This window comes from Macaca fascicularis, chromosome 8 (assembly GCF_037993035.2).
Source record: "Macaca fascicularis isolate 582-1 chromosome 8, T2T-MFA8v1.1".
NCBI lineage: Eukaryota > Metazoa > Chordata > Mammalia > Primates > Cercopithecidae > Macaca > Macaca fascicularis.
In genome coordinates this window covers 100,769,263-100,791,832 of record NC_088382.1, presented here as the reverse complement: position 1 = coordinate 100,791,832, position 22,570 = coordinate 100,769,263, and the positions used below count along the sequence as shown (strand labels likewise).

General features: G+C 34.5%; 2 protein-coding genes and 1 long non-coding RNA gene across 6 annotated transcripts in view; 1 reads left to right on the top strand and 2 right to left on the bottom strand.

The window, feature by feature from the left end:
- The window catches only part of LRRC69 (leucine rich repeat containing 69), a 137,077-nt gene extending 132,095 nt beyond the window's left edge, over positions 1-4,982 (bottom strand). For both annotated transcript variants that reach the window (XM_005563676.4, XM_045398486.2), the window contains exon 1: positions 4,880-4,982. The gene's annotated coding sequence lies outside the window, so the exon portion shown is untranslated. The remainder of the gene's footprint in view (positions 1-4,879) is intronic.
- OTUD6B (OTU deubiquitinase 6B) lies at positions 1,897-18,513 on the bottom strand. 3 transcript variants are annotated; one of them, XM_005563677.4, is made up of 7 exons: positions 18,360-18,513; positions 17,516-17,667; positions 15,172-15,252; positions 10,374-10,686; positions 8,334-8,395; positions 4,880-4,986; positions 1,897-4,208 (listed from the first exon to the last, which is right to left on the bottom strand). In XM_005563677.4, the coding sequence occupies exons 1-7, from the start codon at positions 18,439-18,441 to the stop codon at positions 4,124-4,126; spliced, it is 882 nt and encodes a 293-aa protein (XP_005563734.2). In that variant the 5' UTR covers positions 18,442-18,513; the 3' UTR covers positions 1,897-4,123. The 3 variants fall into 3 exon arrangements, with proteins under 3 accessions (XP_005563734.2, XP_065375503.1, XP_073855182.1); XM_065519431.2 differs by lacking the exons at positions 17,516-17,667; positions 18,360-18,513 and adding an exon at positions 12,312-12,451; XM_073999081.1 differs by lacking the exons at positions 1,897-4,208; positions 4,880-4,986; positions 8,334-8,395; positions 10,374-10,686 and adding an exon at positions 12,311-12,451.
- Positions 18,514-18,679: 166 nt separating this feature from the next.
- On the top strand, positions 18,680-20,481 carry LOC107130650 (uncharacterized). The gene is made up of 2 exons (XR_001493032.4): positions 18,680-18,899; positions 19,004-20,481. It is a non-coding gene; the product is annotated as an uncharacterized lncRNA (long non-coding RNA).
- Positions 20,482-22,570: the final 2,089 nt, after the last annotated feature.

The window sequence follows — 22,570 nt, the reverse complement described above, 5'->3', positions numbered from 1 at the left end:
GCCTGTAATCTCAGCACTTTGGGAGGCCGAGACGGGCGGATCACGAGGTCAGGAGATAGAGACCATCCTGGCTAACACAGTGAAACCCCGTCTCTACTAAAAATACAAAAACTTATCCGGGCGAGGTGGCAGGCGCCTGTAGTCCCAGCTACTTGGGAGGCTGAGGCAGGAGAATGGCGTGAACCCGGGAGGCGGAGCTTGCAGTGAGCTGAGATCGGGCCACTGCACTCCAGCCTGGGTGACAGAGCGAGACTCCGTCTCAACAAAAAAAAAAAAAAAAAAAAAAAGAAATGAAATGAAAAATTTAAAAACTCATGTAATTTAAAGTGAGGTCATTATTTTTGTTCATCAAACTCATGCACTGGGGTTATTGATCCCCACGTTAATGCTATATTTGGTTAAAATTATAAACAATAAATAAGACTTTTTTGTCAATACAAGAGTAACAAAGAAAAAGGAGCTAGATTATAAATCATCCCTATTCACAGAAATAAAAATTCAGCAGCCTTATAGAAAGGCAGCGATTTGTTTCAGTATGTCATACTAGTCATCCTGATTATACTGAAATAAGACAACTATAAAACTTCTTCATGGTCAGTATATTAACAAAGGTTTTAATTTTTTTTTAACTGTACACTTATTTTATAGGATTCTTATATTTGTTTAGATTTATTAAAATCAGACAATATCCTAATTGGTATGTGAAGGTAAATTAGCTGAAACATTACTATTGGAAGTTAAGAAAAAATAAAGCTCTCTTGGGTTCCCTTTCTCCCTTCAACTGACCACAAGACTTGAAGAATTCATCCAAGGGCAAGGTAAATTAAAAAGCAGGCCTTTTGTGAGCACAATTCTAAATCATATCCATCTCTCTCTTCCCAGCAGTCTGTTAACCTAATGCAACTCCTTATTCATATCCTATTCTCTAAACTGATATTCTAAGCCTATCAACAAACATTTTTTAAGCATGCAATGCAGACAGGTCAGGCAATGTGCTAGATATTTTAAGAGTAGTGAACAAGAAATTCTTGTTTCTATGCACTTAACACACTATGGAAAAAAAATAGATGAAAAACAACTAAATTCAAGTGATTACAAGTGTGTAGGTATTGGAAAGACACAGGCGTGGGGAGGGTTGTCTCAGTAGGTACTGTTAATATGTAAGCTGACACTAGAAAGACAAGGAAGCTGGGTAAAGCAGGTTGGGTGAAACATTCAATTCTGAATAGTAGTTCCAAGACCTTAAGTGGGAGAGAACAATGGTGGGTTAAAAGACCCATGTGTTAAGAATTAAAACCTCATGAGAGCTAAGATAAAGACTTAAGACAAGAGGAAACAATCAATGTATGTGATAACTTAACAGGGAAAACGTTTCATCTGTTCAATAAAAGTTTTTAAAAAAATAGCATGAAATCACCAAATAAATTCTCAGAAAATCAACTGATCTACTCCTTAAGCTAGTTCATAAGAACCTGTACCAAGAAGGCACAATATATATTAACAATTGTGTGAAAACATTAATTTGCACAAACTTCCTTCTTACTGCTCCACATTCTTGCACACAAATGTTGATTCTTTATTTTAACACCTATGGGTCTTAAAATATTTTTCACTTACCCTAAATAAACACTCATTATTCTAAAAGGTTCTAAGCTTCTACCTGATTTCTAAGAGCTATAGCTTAAATGGCTATTACTTAATTTCTCTCTACTCTGGGGCATAAGGTATGTCATATATTTATTTGAAATCCCTTAAAATGTAAGAATCTGTGATTGTATTATTTTCAATTATATGTGAAGACAAAGTAAAGGCTGGATAAAATTCTAAAGCAAAATGAGTTTTCTCCACTTCTAAATTCTCAAATTGTTAAAGAATGACAATTCAAGCAAATAAATGTTGATTTAATTCATTCATCTTTTATTCTTTTTTTGGCAAACATCACATAATATAAGCAAAACTATATTGTTCACTACAGTTACACACATTCTTTTTTGCTTTATACAAGTTGTAAACATAGTTAAGTGAATAAAATTCTTGGCTAAAGACATATTCCAGAACTCTGACATATACTTTTCTGAGTTAGGACAAAAGAAAGCTTATGTAACTTCCATTAGACCATCATCATATGAAAAAGTAAATTAGCATATGCTGCTTTTAAATTAACATCGGTCATTTTATTTAAATACTTTTTTAAGTTATAGCTAAAATGACATTTATCTGAAGTTTTAGGAAAGAACAGAAGCTGATCATACAAATTGTGTTCATAACCACATTGGCCACTTAAATTAAAAATACAACAAAATTGAAAAACAGACATATAACAAAAGATTCTAAATGTTATAAGGAAAAAAAGAAAAAAACCTGCCAATAAGTTATTTTAGAATACTCTTTAGATGTAGATAACATTTATAATACTGGGTTTCATAATATGTTGGTTTATTACTTCCTAATGCTGACATTTTCATTTTAAAGTAACAGATTACTTCAAAATAAACCCAAAGCATTTAGTGTTTTACAATTTCATTCTTCTGTAAATTTCAGACACTAAAAAATTCACATCAAGGGTTACAAAATAGGCATCTTCAGAATATAATTTGTTTGGCAGGCAGAATGGCTTGTAATCTTTTAAACTGGAAAGCCTTCAGGAAGTACTTAGTTGCTATCAATGACCCTGCCAACTTCCCACATTTTTACCTGCTGGGCATGTGAAAAGACTGACACCCTATTTTTCACATTATAAACCCAATATTTACTTATAAAAATTAGTTGTACTCATGGGGCAAAAATTCAAATGTTATAAGCGATATTAAATCTCTAGTTTTATCTCTAGTTTGGGAAACATACATCAAACTAAAAAACCCTCATTTTCATAATATTTCCTTACATAAATTATGAGAGACGTTTGTATATATATCCTCTTAGAAATAATACTGTTGTGAGTAACCTGAAATCTGAACTAGAACAACCATTCATATACAAAACTACTGTATACAAGTCTTAGCTTCCAAACAGTAGCTTTCAACTTCATTCATATATGTAACATAAAATTTCTCAAATATTTGAGTTGAAGGAAAGGTGACATTAATAAAGTTAATAAAATAAGTGGCAATGGTTTTCTTCAAATCCTAGAGAATGAAGCAAGAAGGGGAACATCTGGTAAGACAAATTAGAAAAGAGAAAGAATTTCAAGTAAATGTGGCCTTGAACTTTTACACTGCTACTCCCTAAAATCGCACAAGGTAAAGGCCACAAAATGCTTGTTCCTTCAAGGAAAGCAAAGTAGAAAACACAAAAGGAAATATGAAAATGTGTAGTTATGAAAGAATCAAGAGATGATGGTACTAACTCCAGTCCAATGCTTAAAAAATACCAAAGAATAACAAATGCATTAAAAAGACAGTAATCTGTTAGGTCTTTTTTAAGTTATACACAAATAAAAAACTAATCTCTAATTCTTTAGAGATTTAAATTTGACAGAGATTACCTATTTACCTTTGAATTTTTCTCACTTCTTTAAACAACTGAATCCTATCTAAATAAATATTTTTAAATTCTTAATTATTAAAGCAACCTTCTTAGTTATGCTTTGATAAGGCTATATATATTAATAATAAAGCTTCACTGCATTAATCTCATCAATACCATGCTTACTGCAATCAAGTTCATTTTATAAGCAATAATTAAATTGACCATCACCGTACTACATTATTGCAATGACAAAGATATTGGGTAAACTTCTTCAAGACAAATTACATTGAAATGGTTATTTTGAAAGTTTTTAGGAATGGGGGAAAAGGGAGAATTAAAAACATTGAATATTTATTCCAACACAAAACAGAATGTCCACGATCTTACATAAATGAAAGTATCAGCTAATAGGGTACCATCTTGGTCTATGAATGATGCTCTCCACAATGAACTTACAAATTTTAAAAATTCCACTAAGAAGACACTGGTTAAAGTTTATCTCTGACATATTTCTAAAAACACCTGTTAGTAGCTTTGCCATAAAACTGACTTAAGGTAGTTGTGTTTTTCAGTAGCATTTAGAACAACCCAACACTTGGTAGAAATACTCAGTTCGGCACACTGTATTAAAACATAATTGTACAACATTGTATAATTAGCTGCAATTTTCAGTAACTATGTTTACCAACCGTGTAACAGAATTATAATGTTCTCCTAAGCCATATGCATGTCTCATATATCTGAAATTAAAAAAAAAAAAAACGAGCAGTTTTGATGAAAGTAATTTATATATATATATATATATATATATATGCTTATTATATATATATAAACCAATGATTCTGAATGACTCAGTCCACATGGGCATCACTCAATAGACTACGTAGACATATTAACTAAGAGTTCAACACCATTTGAAAAGTGGCAGCAGTCAGCAAGATCTGGTTCAAACACTGGGGGTAAAATGAAAAGGCTGAGATGCTGAGGGTTCAATAAGCTTAAATTGTCACCTAGCCATTGATGACTATCTTAATAGGTTTAGTTAACAAATACTAAAGCCAATAGCAAATCCTGCATGCTGTACTTCAGAAGAGATTTCTAAATCATGTAAAATATTTTCAAAAATGAAGAAAAATAAATCTAAGGAATAAACAGGTAACATGAATGTATTTCAACTTTTACACTTGTTGAGAAACTTTTAGCATTACTAATGTCAAACCAGGACAATAGACAAACTAGTCCTAAAATTCTGTAACCTTTAGAAATGACTTTATTCTTAACTCACACACAAAAATAAATCGCTAGACGTTTAAAAAATTATCTAAGTCATATATTTTAACACATATAATCTAAAATTTTTTATATTTTTTTGTATTGTGAAAAATAAAAGTAAAAATGTCTAGGTACTTACACAAGTATTAGTGGGTGTTTTGAATATTCTTCGCCAACTGTAATGGGAGGAGAATCTGCCTGTATTATCTCTATTGGTGTTTGTAAAATGTGAGACAGAGCTCTTAGCTATAGGAAGAAGAAAAGTATGAGTAAGGAAAATAAAAATGTAAATCACATTCAAATAGTAAACTACTGAAGTATGTGTGAATGCGCAAGCAGTCACAGCAGGGATATGTTCTGTTCACCACTGTACACAGAGAGCCTGGTATATAGTGGGAACTTAATAAATAGCTGTTGAATAAATATAATACAGATCGAATATCCCTTATCCTAAATGCCTGGAACCAGAATTGTTTTAGATTTTGAATTTTTTCAGATTTGGGAATATTTGCATATACTATATGAGATATCTTGAGGATGGGACTCAAAGCTAAACACAAAATTCATTCATGTTTCATACATATCTTACACACATAGGATGAAGGTAATTTTATAGAGTATTTTAAATAACTTTGTGCATGAAACTAAGTTTTGAACTGTGACCTGTCACATACAGTGTAGAATTTTCCACTTGAGATGTCAGCCCTCAAAAAATTTGATTTGGGAGCATTTCGGATTTCAAATTTTCAGATTAGAGATGCTCAACTTGTATTTATTAAATCAAATGCAGAGACTGCTCAAGTCCTGCCTGCACAACAGCTTTGTAAAACATATCAATGCCACAGTTAATGAAGAGCGGCAATGGGTAGACTAGGTATATTATACTAGTCTCTCTACTTCTGAATATGCTTGAAAATGTTCATAACAAAAAGATTTTTAAAATACCATTGCTCAAGCACTAGGCCAAATAAATTACAGTGTGAGAAAACGGGCAGGGGGGAAGAACAAAATATTTTTTTTTTTAAGTTTTCAGATGATTCTAATCTATAAATACTGTTGACAACCACTGTTCTATAATTTTCAAAGCAAGAGTAGAATGAGATATATATATGAATTATACTCCCCTATCAATGAATTTCTATCTGATTAAAATATACAATTTTAAGGAATTTCATACCACACAATATAAAATTAGAGCCTAAAGCCAGGTGAATAATGGTGAATAATGAACATTAATGCTAACATTTTTTAAGACTTATTACGATTACGGGCCAGGCACGGTGGCTCACACCTATAATTCCAGCACTTTGGGAGGCCGAGGCAGGCAGATCCCTTGAGTTCAGGCATTCGAGACCAGCCTGGGCAACATGGTAAAAACCCTATCTCTACAAAAAAATACAAAAATTAACGAGGCGTGATGGATCATTTGAGCCTGGGAGGCAGAGGTTGCAGTGAGCCAAGATCACGCCACTGTACTCCAACTGGGGTGACACAGTGAGATCCTGTTTCAAAAAAAAAAGACACATGACCAAGCACTCAAGCACTTTAAACACTTTATGTGTATTAATTCCTTTAGAGATTTAAATCTGACAGAGAATAACTATTTACCTTTGAATTTGTCTCACTTCTTTAAACAATTGAATCCCATCTAAATAAATATTTTTATGGGATAAGTACTGTTATTTTAAAGACCTAAGGCAAAAAGATCTAAGGCAAAAAAAGGGTTACGAGACTTGTCAAAGCCACTTGAACTCAGGAGTTCGAGACCAGCCTGGGCAACACAGGGAGACCCCGTTTCAACAAAAAATACAAAAATTAGCCAGGCATGGTGGTGCATGCCTGTAGTCCCAGCAACTCAGGAGTGGGAAGAAAGCTTAAGACTAGAAGATTGAGACTGCAGTGAACAATGATGGATAGCACCACTGCCCTCCAGCCTGGGTGACAGAGTGAGATTCTGTCTCAAAAAGAAAATAAAAATCATAATGCCCCAATCCATGGGGGGACTATGGGATATGTACTTGCCCCATTACAAGAACATTCCATTGATGAACATAGTCCTTCCTGAGGTTTTGAAAGAATGTAAGAAATTACTTCAAAAAATATGGAAAGGGCTGTGCCGCATGGCAGTAAATCAAAAACGTTCCTTTGAAGCACATTTTTCTTATACCTAAAATATCATTTTAAAGAAACTAGCATAGAATAGAGGGTGGGAACCAAACTCTGGAAATCCTACCATGCCTTCTAACTTCAGAAATCATAGAATGATTTTCTCTTTAATAACTTAAATTTACTCTATTGGGAAAACTGCAACTCTTACTTCAAATGAATCCACAGATGAAAAAAAAGTGTAAGTATCCTTCAAAATATAAGGCTTTTCTTAATTTCTTGATTTAATCTCTAATACTCACATGAATGATCCTTTTAAGAAAGTTCAAGTATTTTTAACTATTCCTAATGTAGTAACAAAGCCACTATGAAAACTTCCTGAGTTTCAGAGGCATACAAATCTAATAGATACAGTTCCCTCTGGTGGAAATGCACATACACAGCACTACTAAGAAAAAGATTTTGGAGCAACTTTTATGTTGCATCTTCAAATGAAGCAGTTCTTAGTGAATTATTTAGAGCCACAGACTATTTATGATGATTAATCATCATTATATATTACTAATTGTACTGCCTAGGTTCATCCATCTGGCACTTCAGCTTACAAACTTTTATGAAGGTACTCTCTGCCTTACTTAATGCTCAAAAATGCTCTACTGAGTACACAGAGAGGGTTTATTATGGTCATATAGTAATCAAGAAACTCAGGCTTGGGAGGATGGCTGACTCCCTGTGGCCACAAAACAGAGAGGTAGAAGAAAATGCTAGGACTTGAACCTAGGACTTTCTTTCTTATCCCTTAATACCCAGGCTGCTTCATCATCATCTGGCCTACTTAACTGTTTTGTTTTTTTTTTAATTTGTTTTAACAAAACAGAGTTAACAGTCAGATTTTTAAAAATTAGAGCTAAAAAGAAATCTTGATAACTTCCTGTAACGTGACTGAACATACTGTTTTCTTACATATAAATTTAATGCATCAACTACTGCTTTCAAGTCAGTCAGTCACTATCAATTAGGAATTCAAAATACAATTGTAATAAATATGTTGTGGTAGGATTTGGCCTGTAATTTCATATAATTTTTTTCCATTTCTGATATAAAAAAGATATTTTTCCAATAGTGACTTTGATCAGCTGAGCTACGAGGCTAAATTTTACTTTACTTCAGTAAAATTTTCACTTTCCTAAGTCCAGAAAATCAAATGTATTGCCAATACTAGTATCACAATGAAAAGACTTACACATATGTATCTCTAACACACAGATCTAACACTGAGCTATTTAAAATGAAATAGTGCTTCAATCCCTCAACATACATACTTTAATCACAGACCTAATCATGTTAACTCCCAATTTCTTTGTCAGTTGAGAATAGCAAATACATAAAGAAAAGGAATCTTCAAAGAGAAACTGGGATCAGCTGAGAAACATCTAAAAACTACAGAAGGAACAACCCACAATCACTATGAATAACTACAAACTTACCTCAAGCTGACCTCCCCACGCAGCTGTGTTTACAATATCATCACAGTACTTCTGAAACTCTTCTGTAGAGAATAGGTCAGAACAAAGCACTTAAATAATTTCTGTAACTCATGTTACAAAATCCCTTTAATAGTCTCCACAATTCCTGACAAAAATGCCCAAGTTATAAACGTTCTCCTTCTTTATCAGTATCCTCCAGAATCTAATCTAACTACCAGGTCCAAACTTAATTTGCCCCAACTTTCTACCACATTTCCATCCAAGAACAAAGGAGTCCATTTCGGCTTTTCTTCTTCTGTTGGAGGCCCAGATACCCTACCTATATAACAAACCTACCTCACTCTACCCCAAGCAATGACCCCCAAAATTGCCACAATATTCACTATCTTGACATGTGTTTTGAAGCCCAAACCTGCATCCAACGGAATACCATGAAAGACAAAAAAAGTAGTTCCTGTATAATCAGGTTTACTGTAAGACTCCGGGAAATATACGAAGAATTCGAGTAAAAGTACAGATAAATTGAAATTCCTTCCCCAGAGATAGCATCAAACAGTGCCTCCACTTGTTATTTTGGAAGCACTTACATTATTTGCCTAAGTATCAGTTCTAACCAAGGAAAGGGCTTTTCAGATCAGCCCTGAGAAGTAAAAGACCTAATCACTAAATTTACAATGGGTATATTTTGTGCATACACCTTTTTATATGGTATGTTAAAATGGAAAACAATTATCCTTGACGGAGGGAAAGAAATTATGGACATCTAAAGAAAAATATGTCTCATGTGTTTGTCTCAGACCCTATTAAATACTCAGTGTTCAGAACAGTGCCTAGAATAGTGCTTGGCACATACCGGCCTTCAATTAATATTGATTGAATAAATAAAGATAATTAATTAAGTCTTTTATGTTTTTCTCTGACTCAGCATACTAAACTGCCACCTCCTCTATGCCCTACAACTATTGTAACTGGGGAGTTTCAATGATTTAGTAACCTGGGAGATAAATGACTGAAGAGTCATTTATCACACTGCCTATGCATGTATCAAGATATATGGAAAAATGTGTTTTATGTCCCATAGCAAATTCTGTTTATTTAGAAAACAGCAATGACCTAAAACAGTAAGAGATAAGTTAACATTTCTAATATGACCTCTATGGGAAATTAATTTGCTACAGAATTAGATATGCTTGAGTCACTCTTGAGATCTGTCAACAGATACCTTAAGCCATACAAACTAAAGGAGACATACTTGACTGCCAATGCTCATTCTTATCAATTCTGCATCATTCTCTATCTTTCCTCCATGGAGGACAGATTCCACTAAAGGAAAGTCAACCTTAACCTTTCCCTCTCCAACCCATTCTGGCCATATGACTTGTTCCCAATGGATACTGCCAAACCCACCATCTTCTCTCAAGGACTAACAGTCCTCTATTCCATTCTTTACTCCCCCAAAACCTATTCAGATTTTTACTTGCTCTCTTCCTCATCTGCTAGTTGTGTACTTTTTTACTTCCTCATAAATATTTTATCTTAACTGTGGAAAGTATTGTATAGAATAAAGCAGGTTATTAACTCATTTGTTTTACTTGAACAGTAATCTTCCTAATTATAGCTTATTGTGAATAAAAGTAAAGTTCCCAAATTATAGGATAAAAGGAGAAAATGGTTTTCCTAGTCATTCTCTCCTTATGGTCTTCAGACCCTATATACACTTCCTGAAGCTTACCTTCAATACTTCACTTTGTCAAATATGAACTTACATTTTTTTCAAAAATGATTAATCTTATTCCCATTTCTATCTTACATAAAATGAGTAACATAATTACAAAATAACTAAGTAATTAAGAAATCTTAATAGAGAAAAACATACCAACATCTACTAAAATTACAGAAAATAATTCTGCCTAAATCTTGTGATGCTTTTTCCTCATAAGGTTCATCTGGGTTTTTCTTACGCTCAGTGCTAGAAAGCACTTTATTTAAAAACAACTACAACAAAGCAACAATAAAACATAGTAAAGAAACATAAATTACCTGGAGTACACATATCTCCTGTATTAGGGTTTGTTAAAAATGGCAGAAAGTCTTCCACATGGCTTTGCATATACTCAGCCGTCTGACTTCTCAAGGCAACCACAGTCAGAGCACAATCCTTTTCTTTCAGTTGATCTTCAATGGCTCTATACATACAGTGGCCATCAGATGGAATCTGTTTCATTTCTAACTGTCTAGCTGCCAATATTTGAGCAAGTTTCTCACTTTCCATATGTCTGGCTCCTGATAAGTTTTCAATTTCAGCTTCAGCTATCCGTTCTTCTCGTTCCTTTTCCAATGCAGCTTTCTTTTCCTAAGAACAGGAGAATGGATGAAAGTTAATTCATAATAATTAGGACTAATTCTCATTTATTAAGGGAATGGAAATGTAAAGGTCTCAAAACTTTTTGGTTTTTTTTCTCCCTTCTTGCACAAGCACTATCACATTGATCATCTCAAGAATTTTCTACAAGGTAAGCTCCTTACTATCTTACTCATTTGTGTGTTTCCACACCTTGCTCTATACTGAACATTAAGAAAGCCCTCTAATTTTTCTTTAAAGTCCACTTAAAAGCTACACGCCAAGTTTCTAAAAACTTTACTTACTGATTTCAAAGTATTATCTTAAGACTGAGTTATCCTAGGCCTTAAAGCACATTATTATTATATTAAAGCCCGGGCTAATCCAGGCTTCTTATCACTCCACCAGTAATGTGTTAATATGACACAGCCTTTAGAAGGGTACAGGCAGACACCCTTTTTATCTAGCTTTTTAAAATGTCTGTATATACATACATTTAATTAACAAATATTTTGTAAAAAAAAAAAATTAAAATATAAGAGATAGACTAAAGCTCCCCCTAACACCACTGTCATCCCAGTGCTTGCTCTAGAGGTTTGGTATGTATCCTTCTAGATTGCTTTTCTATTCATTTTAATAAATATAGTATACTCTTGAAATAATGTATAAATGCTTAATAAAAATGGTATCATATGTTAAATTCTACAATTTGCTTTCCTTATGCAAAATGTCTGATGAGCTCCTCCCATGGAAACATATGCAAGGATGGAGTGGGGTGAGGGCAATGAGAGATTTGTGACACAAAGAATAGACAGGATGTGTGGAGGGAAGGTTGGGGAAGAAGAAAGGAAAAAAAATTCCTAACAGATGAACTAGTAATGATCAAAAGCCAGAAAGCACTGTATGTTTCATAGCTAAAAACAGTTCATAGAGCTACAGTGCCAGAGAAAAGTATCAAGAGATGAAACTGGCAAAAAGGATAGGCATATAGTTAATATACAGTAGGTCCATACTTAACATACTACTAAAAAGAAACTGCAATATACACAAAATATTTATAGTGCTTTTCTCTGGACGACAGGATTCCAAAATAAGTTTCATTTTGGGTGGGTGTATGTGTGTGTATGTCTGTATGTTTTTCTGCATCTTTCTAATTCTCTACCATATATATTGTTTGTACACTCGAGGGAAAACTGCTTTATAATTTAAAAATAAAAACTAAGTTATATAAATTTTGATATTAGTAATAAGTTACAGTGAAGGATTTGGTAAGCCAAGAATAGGAAAAGGTAAAGGATTCCATACCGCTAGCTCTAATTCCTCCTTGGAACAAAAGTGAATGGGAAGGCAAGTTTCAACTAAACTTATTGTCATGTACCTGTAGTACTTGCCTGTTATCTGCCATGCTAGATGAACCTAAAGTGATTTCTAAGTTACCTGAATGAAAAGCAGTAATATCTCCCTAATAAAACATAGCCTATTTAAGGTTTATATAAGTAATAGGAACAAATTTATTTCACTTATTTTTATTTATTAGAACTGTGGATCACAGAGGCATAAAATCTTAAAACACAAGATGGCACTATTACTTTATAAAAGACTAAAAAAGTTTCAGAGGGGAGAGGAAGAATAAGCACCTTAGATATCATCTAATCCAAAACCCCTCATTTTCCTCTTCTGAGGAAACAGCACGCAGAAAGATTTCCAAAGGCCATACAGCTGGTAAGAGCAGAGCAGGGACCAAGGACAACACAGAGAGCTCCTTCTATCCAGGCACCTGAATCAGAATAAAAGTTGGAGCAGATGGGAGCTGGAGTTAATGATGTCATGTACTATTTACTTGAAGAGTGGCACTTTATCCTATCTGCAAAACTGTTTAAGCATCTAAAATACTAATTCTAATCATTTCATTTTTTCCCTTCATGCTTTGCTTCATTAGAACAAAGCAACTGAGTTTTCCTTTTCAGGGCACTAGGTAAGAAATCCACTGAATTCTTTTTCCAGCAATATACAGTTTCTCAAGAGCACAAGGCACTTTGGTTTCTACAGCTATAGTACTGGAGATAGAATGGCACTAGTAAGTTCTAATAAAAACATATAAAAGATGAAAATAGCATGTAAATCATAAATATATTGTCAATAAAACTAGAGTCATGTCGATATAGTAATATAGCAAAGAAGACTCAAAGGGAATATTAAGAGCTGGACACCAGTCCTGGGTTTGTATCAAACTTTTAGTGTACCAATGAGAGAATCTGGCTCTCTACTTTCTCATTGGAAAATACAGAAATTGAATTCAATCTCATTCCAGCCCTCAAATTCCGTATTTTTGGAACCCAGTTCTTCTAAGTTCTGTTTTAGACTCTTTCTATCATATCAAAAAGCTTCTAAGTTCTTTGAATTAAATAAAATACTATGTTCTTCTAGACTAAAAATAAGAGATATGCTCTACAATATTCTTGGTATGCTCCACGATATTCTTAAAATAAATCTTTAAAGTTTTATCATGTTTTTCTCCCAGAGTTGTATCTTTCCCAAAGATAAACATAATTAATTAAATGATTTTTCATTCCTTGGTGCTTCTGGCAAAAAAGGAGGTTCCAAATAATCAAACACCCGATTGTGCATCCTGACTTCAGGTTTCATTTTCTTAAGCATTATAAACATTTAATGTTTTCTGTTCTAAAATCCCATTAATATAACACTGTAAAAACATTACTTAGGCATTTTTTTCTGCCAAGTGTTAAAGCAGCTGACTATAAAAGATACTAAATGGTTTGAGAGTATAACTGACAAAGGTATTAATTCCAGTTGTGCAGTATCTTAGGGGAAAAGTAACAAAATTTTTGAGAAAGGTAAGGGAGTTTTCATTTTGTTTGTTTTGTTTTCAGAGGTCCACCTGGGGAGGAACAAGTTTTGATAAAGACAGGACTTGTGCCCTTAGGTTTTCCAGAATTAAATAGGCTATTATAAGATGCTTCAATTACTAAGTAGATGTAATTCCAGTATTTTGTTATGCTACCGGCATGCAAAAATTCTGCCTTTCCTTTTTGATCTATAGAAGCTAGACGACAATTGTGAGATCATCACAAAACAATGCATATCATAAGCAGACAATCTCCAAGATTCCATGAGATCTAAACTTAATGAATCTACAAAATTCACAATTATATTTACTCAAGAATAAAATTCTATACAAGAATGAGAAATGTTTGACTCTGTGCATTTCATCAACTTTCAAACAAAAAAAGACATTGCTTTTAGGTTTAATTTTTTAAAAGGCATACTATGCACTACTTAATATAGAAAAAGACATTGCTTTTAGGTTTTATTTTTAAGAGGCATACTATGCACTACTTAACATAGAAACGATACTATCATTTGTTGACCCATTAGTTCTCCAGGCCTTGTGTTAAAGGCTTTGGAAATAGTACAGTATTTAATATTCACAATGAATTAGCTTATGAAGTAGCTATAATTTGCCCGTTTCATAGATGTGAAACTGAAGCTTAAAGAAGTACCGTACCCAAAGTATAACAGTAAATGAAATTAAAACCTCATCTGTTTGACACTAAACTCCATGCTCTACTAAATTACATACTATGTCATAAGATGCAAAACGAGTTTAAAAATATGCATTTAAACCATAGAAAACATCAACTGTTAATAAAATAATACTCGTAACTAAAAAGACTGAATTTAATCATTTTTCTTTTTCAAATTCAAAGGACTTACCTATCTAATCTTATTTCTATAATGCTGATATGAACTAGCTACTTCCAATAAATCAGTTTCCTTATAGCTCTTCAATAATGCAGTATATCATCCCCACATTTGTTTTTGTGCATGCTGTTTCTCCTATTTGGAATATCTTATCTAAATAATATTTCTTTCAAATTCCAACCCATTATTAGCATAATGAACTTTCCCTTCTCTAAATTTTCATAATTAACCATTATATAGATACCTACATAATTATCTAAGAAGTTTATAACCATTATATAGATACCTACATAATTATCTAAGAACATGTATCTACACGTTAACTTCTAGGTTCAAATCCTTATTTCTCACCCAATAGTATAGTTCTTAGCCAAGGTTGCGCATCAGAATCCCCTGGGCCCACATTCTGAATTTTTAAGTCTGGGATAATATATTTGTAAAAAAAACTACTTTGCACTCCCACTCCCAGCTTCACTCTCCTATAACAGCTGCAACCTGAATATGTTATTTTATATTCTCTTAGGACCATTTTCTTCTCCATAAAATGGGGATAAGAAATCCTACTTCACAGGATTATTGTCAGGACTAAATGAGATGTCATATAAGCAGCTTAGCATAGTATGTAACACACAGCAGGTGCTTAATAAATGTTAGTTCAAGTCCCTTGACAAGGAACTGCATCATTTTTTTTTTCATTCTCTTCCTATAACAAGACCTAAGATAGTATTGAACACACAGCACTAACTTATATACTTGGTGACATGACTTTCATACCCGTCTCTTTTGTGCTTTTGATATCCGAGGTGGCTGATTCTCAAGCACCAAGTTTGAAATGTTAACAGCAACAGAATCTATCTGAAGGAAACAAAAAGCATTAACAAGTCAATATAAAATACTTTTTAAATTAAATTATTGAAAATCATAAATATATCTAATCCCACACTTCAAATTTGAATAACGGCAATAGACACTGTACTAGATAATATGGTTTTGTCTCCTGTCTCTATTTTTATGGAAGAATTTGACAAGTTCTCGAGAAGTTTCCTTCAAAGATCATGCTCATCCCTGCATGCTTTCCTTCTTTCTTAGAATGCTTACTCCATTAATCTAAATGCAGTAGTGTACTTCCTGTAAGTGCCAATTCATTTGGCACTCCACTCTTCTTTTCTCTGACTACTGACAGTATGTGTAAGATACAGGTCATTTGCTGGCTCAGTTTTTTATCACCTGCATAACTCAACTGGCAAGAGAAGCCTTCTTCCATCTTAATTAGCCAAAACCTGATGAGTACTAATCCTTGACCCTAGTAGGAAGTTGAGCTTTTCCTACCCTACCCTTTTCCATCTACAAACTGATAACTGCAGGCAGAAAATATATTTAATTTACAATATCATTTGATATTATAATCAATCCTAAATGGCTAATGTGTGTTTGCTAGAGTAAACAAAAAAAAAAAAAAGATGCTACACTTTTAACCATAAGGATGAGTAGCTAGTATTACTGCAACTATAAGTTAAGCCAGTTTTTGGTATAACACATACATAGAACAACTCAAGGCCTTTAATACACAGAGACAGAAGTCTCCAAAGGCTATGTCCCAAATGATCAAAATACCGAAATCAGATAGAGACTTCAAAGAGTGGCTATCAACTATAGTGAAATTAGAAGTCTTGTGATTCTTCAGAGGAATCTGCTAAAATTTACAAACAACTATATTGACAATAGGCAAGATAAAAGAGATGCATCTGAAAAATAAAAAAGCAATGGTATTAGTTTTGGTAGTATTCAGAAAAGAAAACCAATTTAAATTAATGAAAAAGATAAATAGTTCAAAGTAGAATAGGAGTTTGTGTTTTAACAGTAGGACCCCATGTAGCTTATGAATCAAACACTTTCGTCCTTGGAAACCTGGGAAAGAAACCTCAAAATTGAAAGGTCTGAGGGAGCAAACAAAACTATCTCACTAACAGAAAACATGGGGAGACAATTAGGAACACCACAATTGTCACATCACAATTTAACACCTAGAGTATCAAGCCTTGTTACCTGGAGATGAAGTATATTAAAAGCAAGGAAAGTTGGGAAATAATGACAAACAAAGTTAAAGAAATTTAGACTATATTTAATGTAAGGACCATTGTAAATAGCACAGACAAGCTGTACTTGTCAACAGCAAACCAAAAATCAACCAAAATTTAAGTACGGCAGGTAAGATTTTGCATAGACATAAGAACTTTCTACCAAAGATGGAGGCTGTGGAGTCTATATGACCTTTCACATCCAAAACCCATACAATAAATACCACACTATACAAAGCTATAACAGAATTCAGTATTCCCTTTCTGGAGTAAGATAGTTCTCATTTGGAATTCTGGCTTTGGCAATTAATGGCTGTTACGACTTCTGGACAAAGTTCTTAATCTCTCTAACCCTGTTTCCCACTTGAAAAATGGGATTATGTACACTTACTTCATAGGTAACAACTCACAGTGTGTTACTGAGGTTAAATTAGATAATACATATAAAACAAAGTGTTTGGCACATATATATTAGCTCCAACAATAAAATAAATACTAGCTAAAATTATGAAAGTTAGGATGCTCCAACTTACAAGAAACGTCAGTAAAATTTCATTCATTACAACTTGTTCATAAAGCAGTTTTATAATTTAAAAATGATTTCACGTTCACTTTCTTGATTCTTACAAAAACCTGTGCTTAGACAGCAGAAATATTTGTATCGTATTATATATGTGGGAAAGTTGGAGCTCAGAAAGATTAAGTAACCTTGCTCAGGTTACAATCCCATTTAGTCGCAATTCTGGGATCAGATGCCTGGTCTTCCAACTTTCATTTGGTGAAGCTTCATCTTTTGGGCAAGTAAATAGGTAAAGAAGTATAGGTAAAGAAGTATAGCACTTTCTTTGCTGATCTCCCTTGTAAAAACACACTGCCCTGTGAACTTGGTCACAAAAACATTAATGAGAAGTGATGCATGAGCATAACTAAGTGATTTCATTTCCCTACCCATTTTATGATTTTAGATAATAAGCAGTTTAAGAGAAGTGGACAGCTGTTTTCAAATGGTGTAGGCAACAACAAACGTTTATTTCACATACCTTATTCTCCTTAGTAGTCAGCTTCAATTGCTCCAGTTCCTCTCTATGCTTCTGTTCCATTTCTTTTTCCAACTTGGCCACATCTTCGGTGAGTTGCTTCCTCCTCTTCTTGTCATTCTTGGGAACAGCATTCTTCATGCCCTGAATTTTGGCTGAAAAGCCATTAAAATCATTAAGTCAGACACGCAGGAGTAAAAGAAGATGAGAAACAGGAACCAACAAGGGGATAGTAAGGGGAGAAAGGTACAGAAAAAGTAATTATAGAAGAAAGAGTCATCACATAACAGACAGCTACAGAGACAGAAGGGCCCAGATGAAGCTGAGACCAAAAAAAAAACCCAAAAAACTTCATTAACAAAATCTTGAATATGTTTCGGTTGCTTGGTGAGATAGGAGAAGGAAAAAAACCTGACTGTAGCAAGTTTTAAATCTTTCAGCTATCCTTTCTGAACCTCCTAAACTGAGGTGAGTCCATTCAAAATACACCCATTAGGGACAAGTATCGGTAACTGGGGCAGGTATAGAAAAGGGAGGCATCCTGGGTTTGGGAGGGGACCAGTCTGGGTCCAAGACCGCGACTTCGAGGTATTTTCAGACACCAGCACCCACGAGGCGGCGCGGGGTAGGGGACACGCGGCAGGCCTCAGAAGGGGAAGCCTCTGAAGGTTGGGGAATTAAAGGGCCTCCGGGGCAGGGAAGGCGGGAGAGAAGAGGCCACTTGCTACTAGGGGAAGTCTAGGGTGATCCAAGTCAAGTCACGCCTTAAGATTCCCCAGAACCGACCCGCCACGCGCCCTTCCTCCAGTAGCGGCGGCTTCCAGATTCCCGCTTCCTTCCGCCTCACCTTGCAACTCCTTCTTCTCTTTGCGATGCCTTCTCACCAGCTGCTCTTCCTCATCAAGTTCTTCGGTCAAGACCGCCTCCATGAGGACCAGGTAGCCCAGCACAAGCGCTGGAAGAAACCTGTACCACCGGCTAGCAGGCACTTTCCACCCCTCAACCCTCACCCGGGGCTCCATTGGCTACGGCTGGGACCCTGCCCCGCCTTCAAGGCGGCACCGGATCTAAACCAAGCCACTGCAAAGAGGGGAAACTTGAATGGGGTGCTACGCGTGCGCACTACCGTGACCCTGCCGTGATGGGCGGGGCGGCAGGGAAGGAACCAGACGGCGAGCGGAGAAGCGGAGGTTGCAGCCTCGGAATTGACTAGAACGCTAGAGCCCCGTCTGCCATAAAGCTAAGCGCTAGGCTCTTAGCCCTGACGTGAGGCGCGCAGAGATGACGTAAGGGGAATAGTTTTCAACGTCTGTTTTATTCCGTGCTTCGGAGGACTTTCTTTAATCTTTGATTTTGGTCCCTGCTTTTAAGAAAAGCAACTGAAAAGGTAAGAAAGAAAAAGCGTTTTAATAAAGTCGTCGATAATTATCAATGAGAATTTTTGGGCTGTTTGGGGCTGTGTGGAATTAAATTATGTTTATTGTTTCCAAGGTCGTAATACTGCCCCTCAGAAGAAAGGAACAGCGCTAAGTAATGGAGAAAATGCCTCCTCTTGGAAGGGATATAGAGATGGAAACAGAAGATATAAGAAGGATTGAGAATCATATAATACAGGAGCTTAAAAACCTGTTCGCGATAATAAAGAGGGGAATGTCAGAGCGCTTGGAAAATACCAGGAAGTTGGGAGAGTTAACAGAAGGGCGCACGCTGGATTGGCCACAAAATCGAATTACTGAAGTAAGTGCAAAACCACAAATTGTCACAGAATACAGAGAAAAGGGGAAAAAAAATTAAGAGGAGAAAAAGAGAGATCTAGAGGGCCGGTCCAGGAGATACAGTATATGCATAATAGGAATACCTGAAACTGAGGACAGAGCAAGTAGAACTGAAACAATAATTAAGGATCTAATTGAAGAAAATTTTCCAGAATTGAAGAACGAACTGGATCTACAAATGGAAAAGGCTCACAGGGTACCTTTAAAATTTAATGAAAAGAAAAACACCTAGACATATCCTGGTGACGTTTTTGAATTTCAAAGACAAAACATTTTACAAGCATCCACAGAGAGAAAGCAGGTTATTTACAAAGGGGCAAAAGTCAGACTGACCTCAGATTTTTCTCCTCCAATTCTAAAAGCCAGAAGACCGTGGAACAATATCTACAGAGTTTTAAGGGAAAATAATTTTGAGCCAAGAATTATATACTCTGCCAAGTTATCATTTCTTTACAAAGGAAAGTGGAAGACATTCTTAGATATACAGGGGTTAGGAAAGTATATCAATCAAGAACCTTCCCTGAAAATTTTGCTCAATGATTTACTGCAGCTAACAGAGAACCTGAATTAAAATAAAAGAATAGGGAGGCAATTGTATGAAAGAATTAATGCTATGCATTAGAACTAGTTAAGGAGCATAGAGTTTAAATTGTTATGTATAGGGCATTAAAACTAAATACAAAAATAGAAACGTAAGCTAGGTCTAAAATTTCGGTTTACATTTAAGCTGGAAAGGCATGCCACATGTTCAATATATTGAACAAATAGTGTTTTATTTTTAGCATGTATTGTGGATACAAATATGCATGTTCTTAAGCTAAACCTAAGTAAAAGGGCTTTGTCACTGTAGATTGGACAAATAACAGCATTCTAAATGTCAAATCTGACAAAATTGGAAAACAGTACAGTTTTATTTCCGTTACTTTTAAGTATAGCAGGAAAAAAATAGCAAGTTTGTCCATAATGTTACTACTGATATTGTAAAGAAACTTCCAAATCACTGATTTGGAAGTGGGTGGATACATCCTCATTTTCTGTACGTGTTGCATGGGGAAAAACAGCAGTTACTGCATCATATAGTTTATCTAAGTAAATTTGACATGGAAATAAGTGTTAACTACAAAAATAGAATATATATGTTCCAATGTTTGGTTTGGAAAAGAAGTGGTAAAAAAAAAAAAAAAAACGGCAAAAGAGAAATAGCAAAAAGACATTAAAATTAGCAAAAAGTAGATTGATAGTACAGATGACTTATAAACTGGTTAAATAGCACTATTACAATTGAAATTGGGTCAAAAATCAATCTGTAACCTGAGATACATTTGTATAAAACAAAGGATCAAAGAGTTTAAAGATAATGAAAACTATCATAGAAAGAGCAACATTTTTATTAAACAGAATCTAAACATAACAAGACATTTTATGTAAAACATACAATATAGGATGTAACATTTAAACTATATGGTAAATATGACAATATATAAAATATATGTTCTGTATCTTCATGTGGGTGATAGTTTTACTTATGTACATTGATATCTATTTTAAAACGTACATTTAAATTAGTGCGTTTTATGTATTTAAAATTTGTTGAGTAATCCTTCTGTATATATTATTAAAGAGAATATAGCAAAAAATATGTTGGACTATGACTTCAACATTTATGATTTATTTTTTTAGAGACAACAGGGTCTTGCTTAGTAGCCTAGGCTGGAATGCAGTGGCAACATCATAGCTCACTGCAGCCTACAACTCCTAGGCTGAAGTAATTCTCCTACCTCGACCTCCCAAAGCAGTGAGACTACAAATGTGAGCCACCAGCCCAGCACAGTTACAGCCTTTGATAAACCAAGTAAATGGGAAGTTAAGAGAGAAAAGGTAGTTAAATGTGTGTGTTATATATATATATATATTACTTTTCTACCTTATTTTTACATTCTCTTCAAATTATCCTGAAGCACTTCTAAATGATTTTATACTCGGATATAGAGAAAACTTCAATATATTTCTAGAAAGCACTCATGACCACATTACCAAAAAAAAAAAAAAAAAACCCTAGAAAATAATAATTTTCACCCCTGAAAAATCACATACTTGGAATTTTGTTAATGTTCTTAAATAACCTTTGGGTCAAAGAGGAAATTATAACAAATACTGATGATTTAGGTAATAAAACAATGAAGATAATTATACTTTACATGCTATGGGATGGATGTAGAAAAGGCAAGAAACAGGAATGAAAACACTAAGTGAAGAATGGAATATGCATATGGGAAGGACTCAGGAACTAAACTTTTTCAATTTTGCTACCTTTCAAATGAGGAAGTAGTCTGCCTTCATAGTGGATTTACCCCCAGTATATTATGAGGCCACCGTTAACTACTTATTTCTCCCAGTTGAGCTTTAATGTAACGTAAGGCATTCTAAGCATCTGACAACAATTGATTCTCAAGGAAAGGAAATCCCAAGTCTCCTTTTTTCTTTCCCCTCACTGCACTGTTTTCCCCTTCACAGACCTCCATATAACAATATTTTGATGTACAAAAATTTTATTGAAAAGTATAGCCTTCAGAAAAACAGCATCAGCATTACCTGGAAACTTGTTAGAAATGCAGTCTCTCAGGTCAATAGCAGCATAGTATTAGATTACAAAATCTTACACATCTACCAGACTTCTCAGCACAGTGCATTATACATTGTGAATGCTCAGTGAATGCTATCAAGAATATGTGTAGAAAAAAATACTTGGATGTTGCCAAAACATCAATAGTATTTATATCTGTGTGGCAGCTTTTTGGATATTTACTTCTTTATGTTTTTTTAACATTATATTAAAAGAAAAAACTATTTTATACATTAAACATTTCCTCAGAAATTTTGAAAAGTATATAGATGATGATAAATGTTACCTGTTGTGTTAGTACATTCTCACGCTGCTATAAAGAAATACCCAAGACTGGGTAATTTATAAGGAAAAGAGGTTTAATTGACACAGGTCTGCATGGCTGGTAAGGCCTCAGGAAACTTACAATTATGGCAGAAGGGGAAGTAAACATATCCTTCACAAGGTGACAGGAGAGAGAGTGCAAAGCAAAGAGGGGAAAAGCCCCTTATAAAACCATCAGATCTCATGAGAACTCACTCACTATCATGAGAACAGCATGGGGGAACTACCCCCATGGTGTAATCACCTACCACAGAGTTCTTCCCCCAACATGTGGGGATTAGAATTTGAATTACAATTAAGATGAGATTTGGGTGGGGACAAAGAGCCGGATCATTT

Coding starts and splice junctions, on each gene's coding strand:
- OTUD6B (XM_005563677.4), bottom strand. CDS start 18,441: ATGGAGGCGGTCTTGACCGAAGAACTTGATGAGGAAGAGCAGCTGGTG. Junction 8,396..10,373: donor AGGAGATATGTGTACTCCAG/GTAATTTATGTT, acceptor TATTCTCTACAG/AAGAGTTTCAGAAGTACTGT. Junction 4,987..8,333: donor CGTGGGGAGGTCAGCTTGAG/GTAAGTTTGTAG, acceptor TTCTTCCTATAG/CTAAGAGCTCTGTCTCACAT.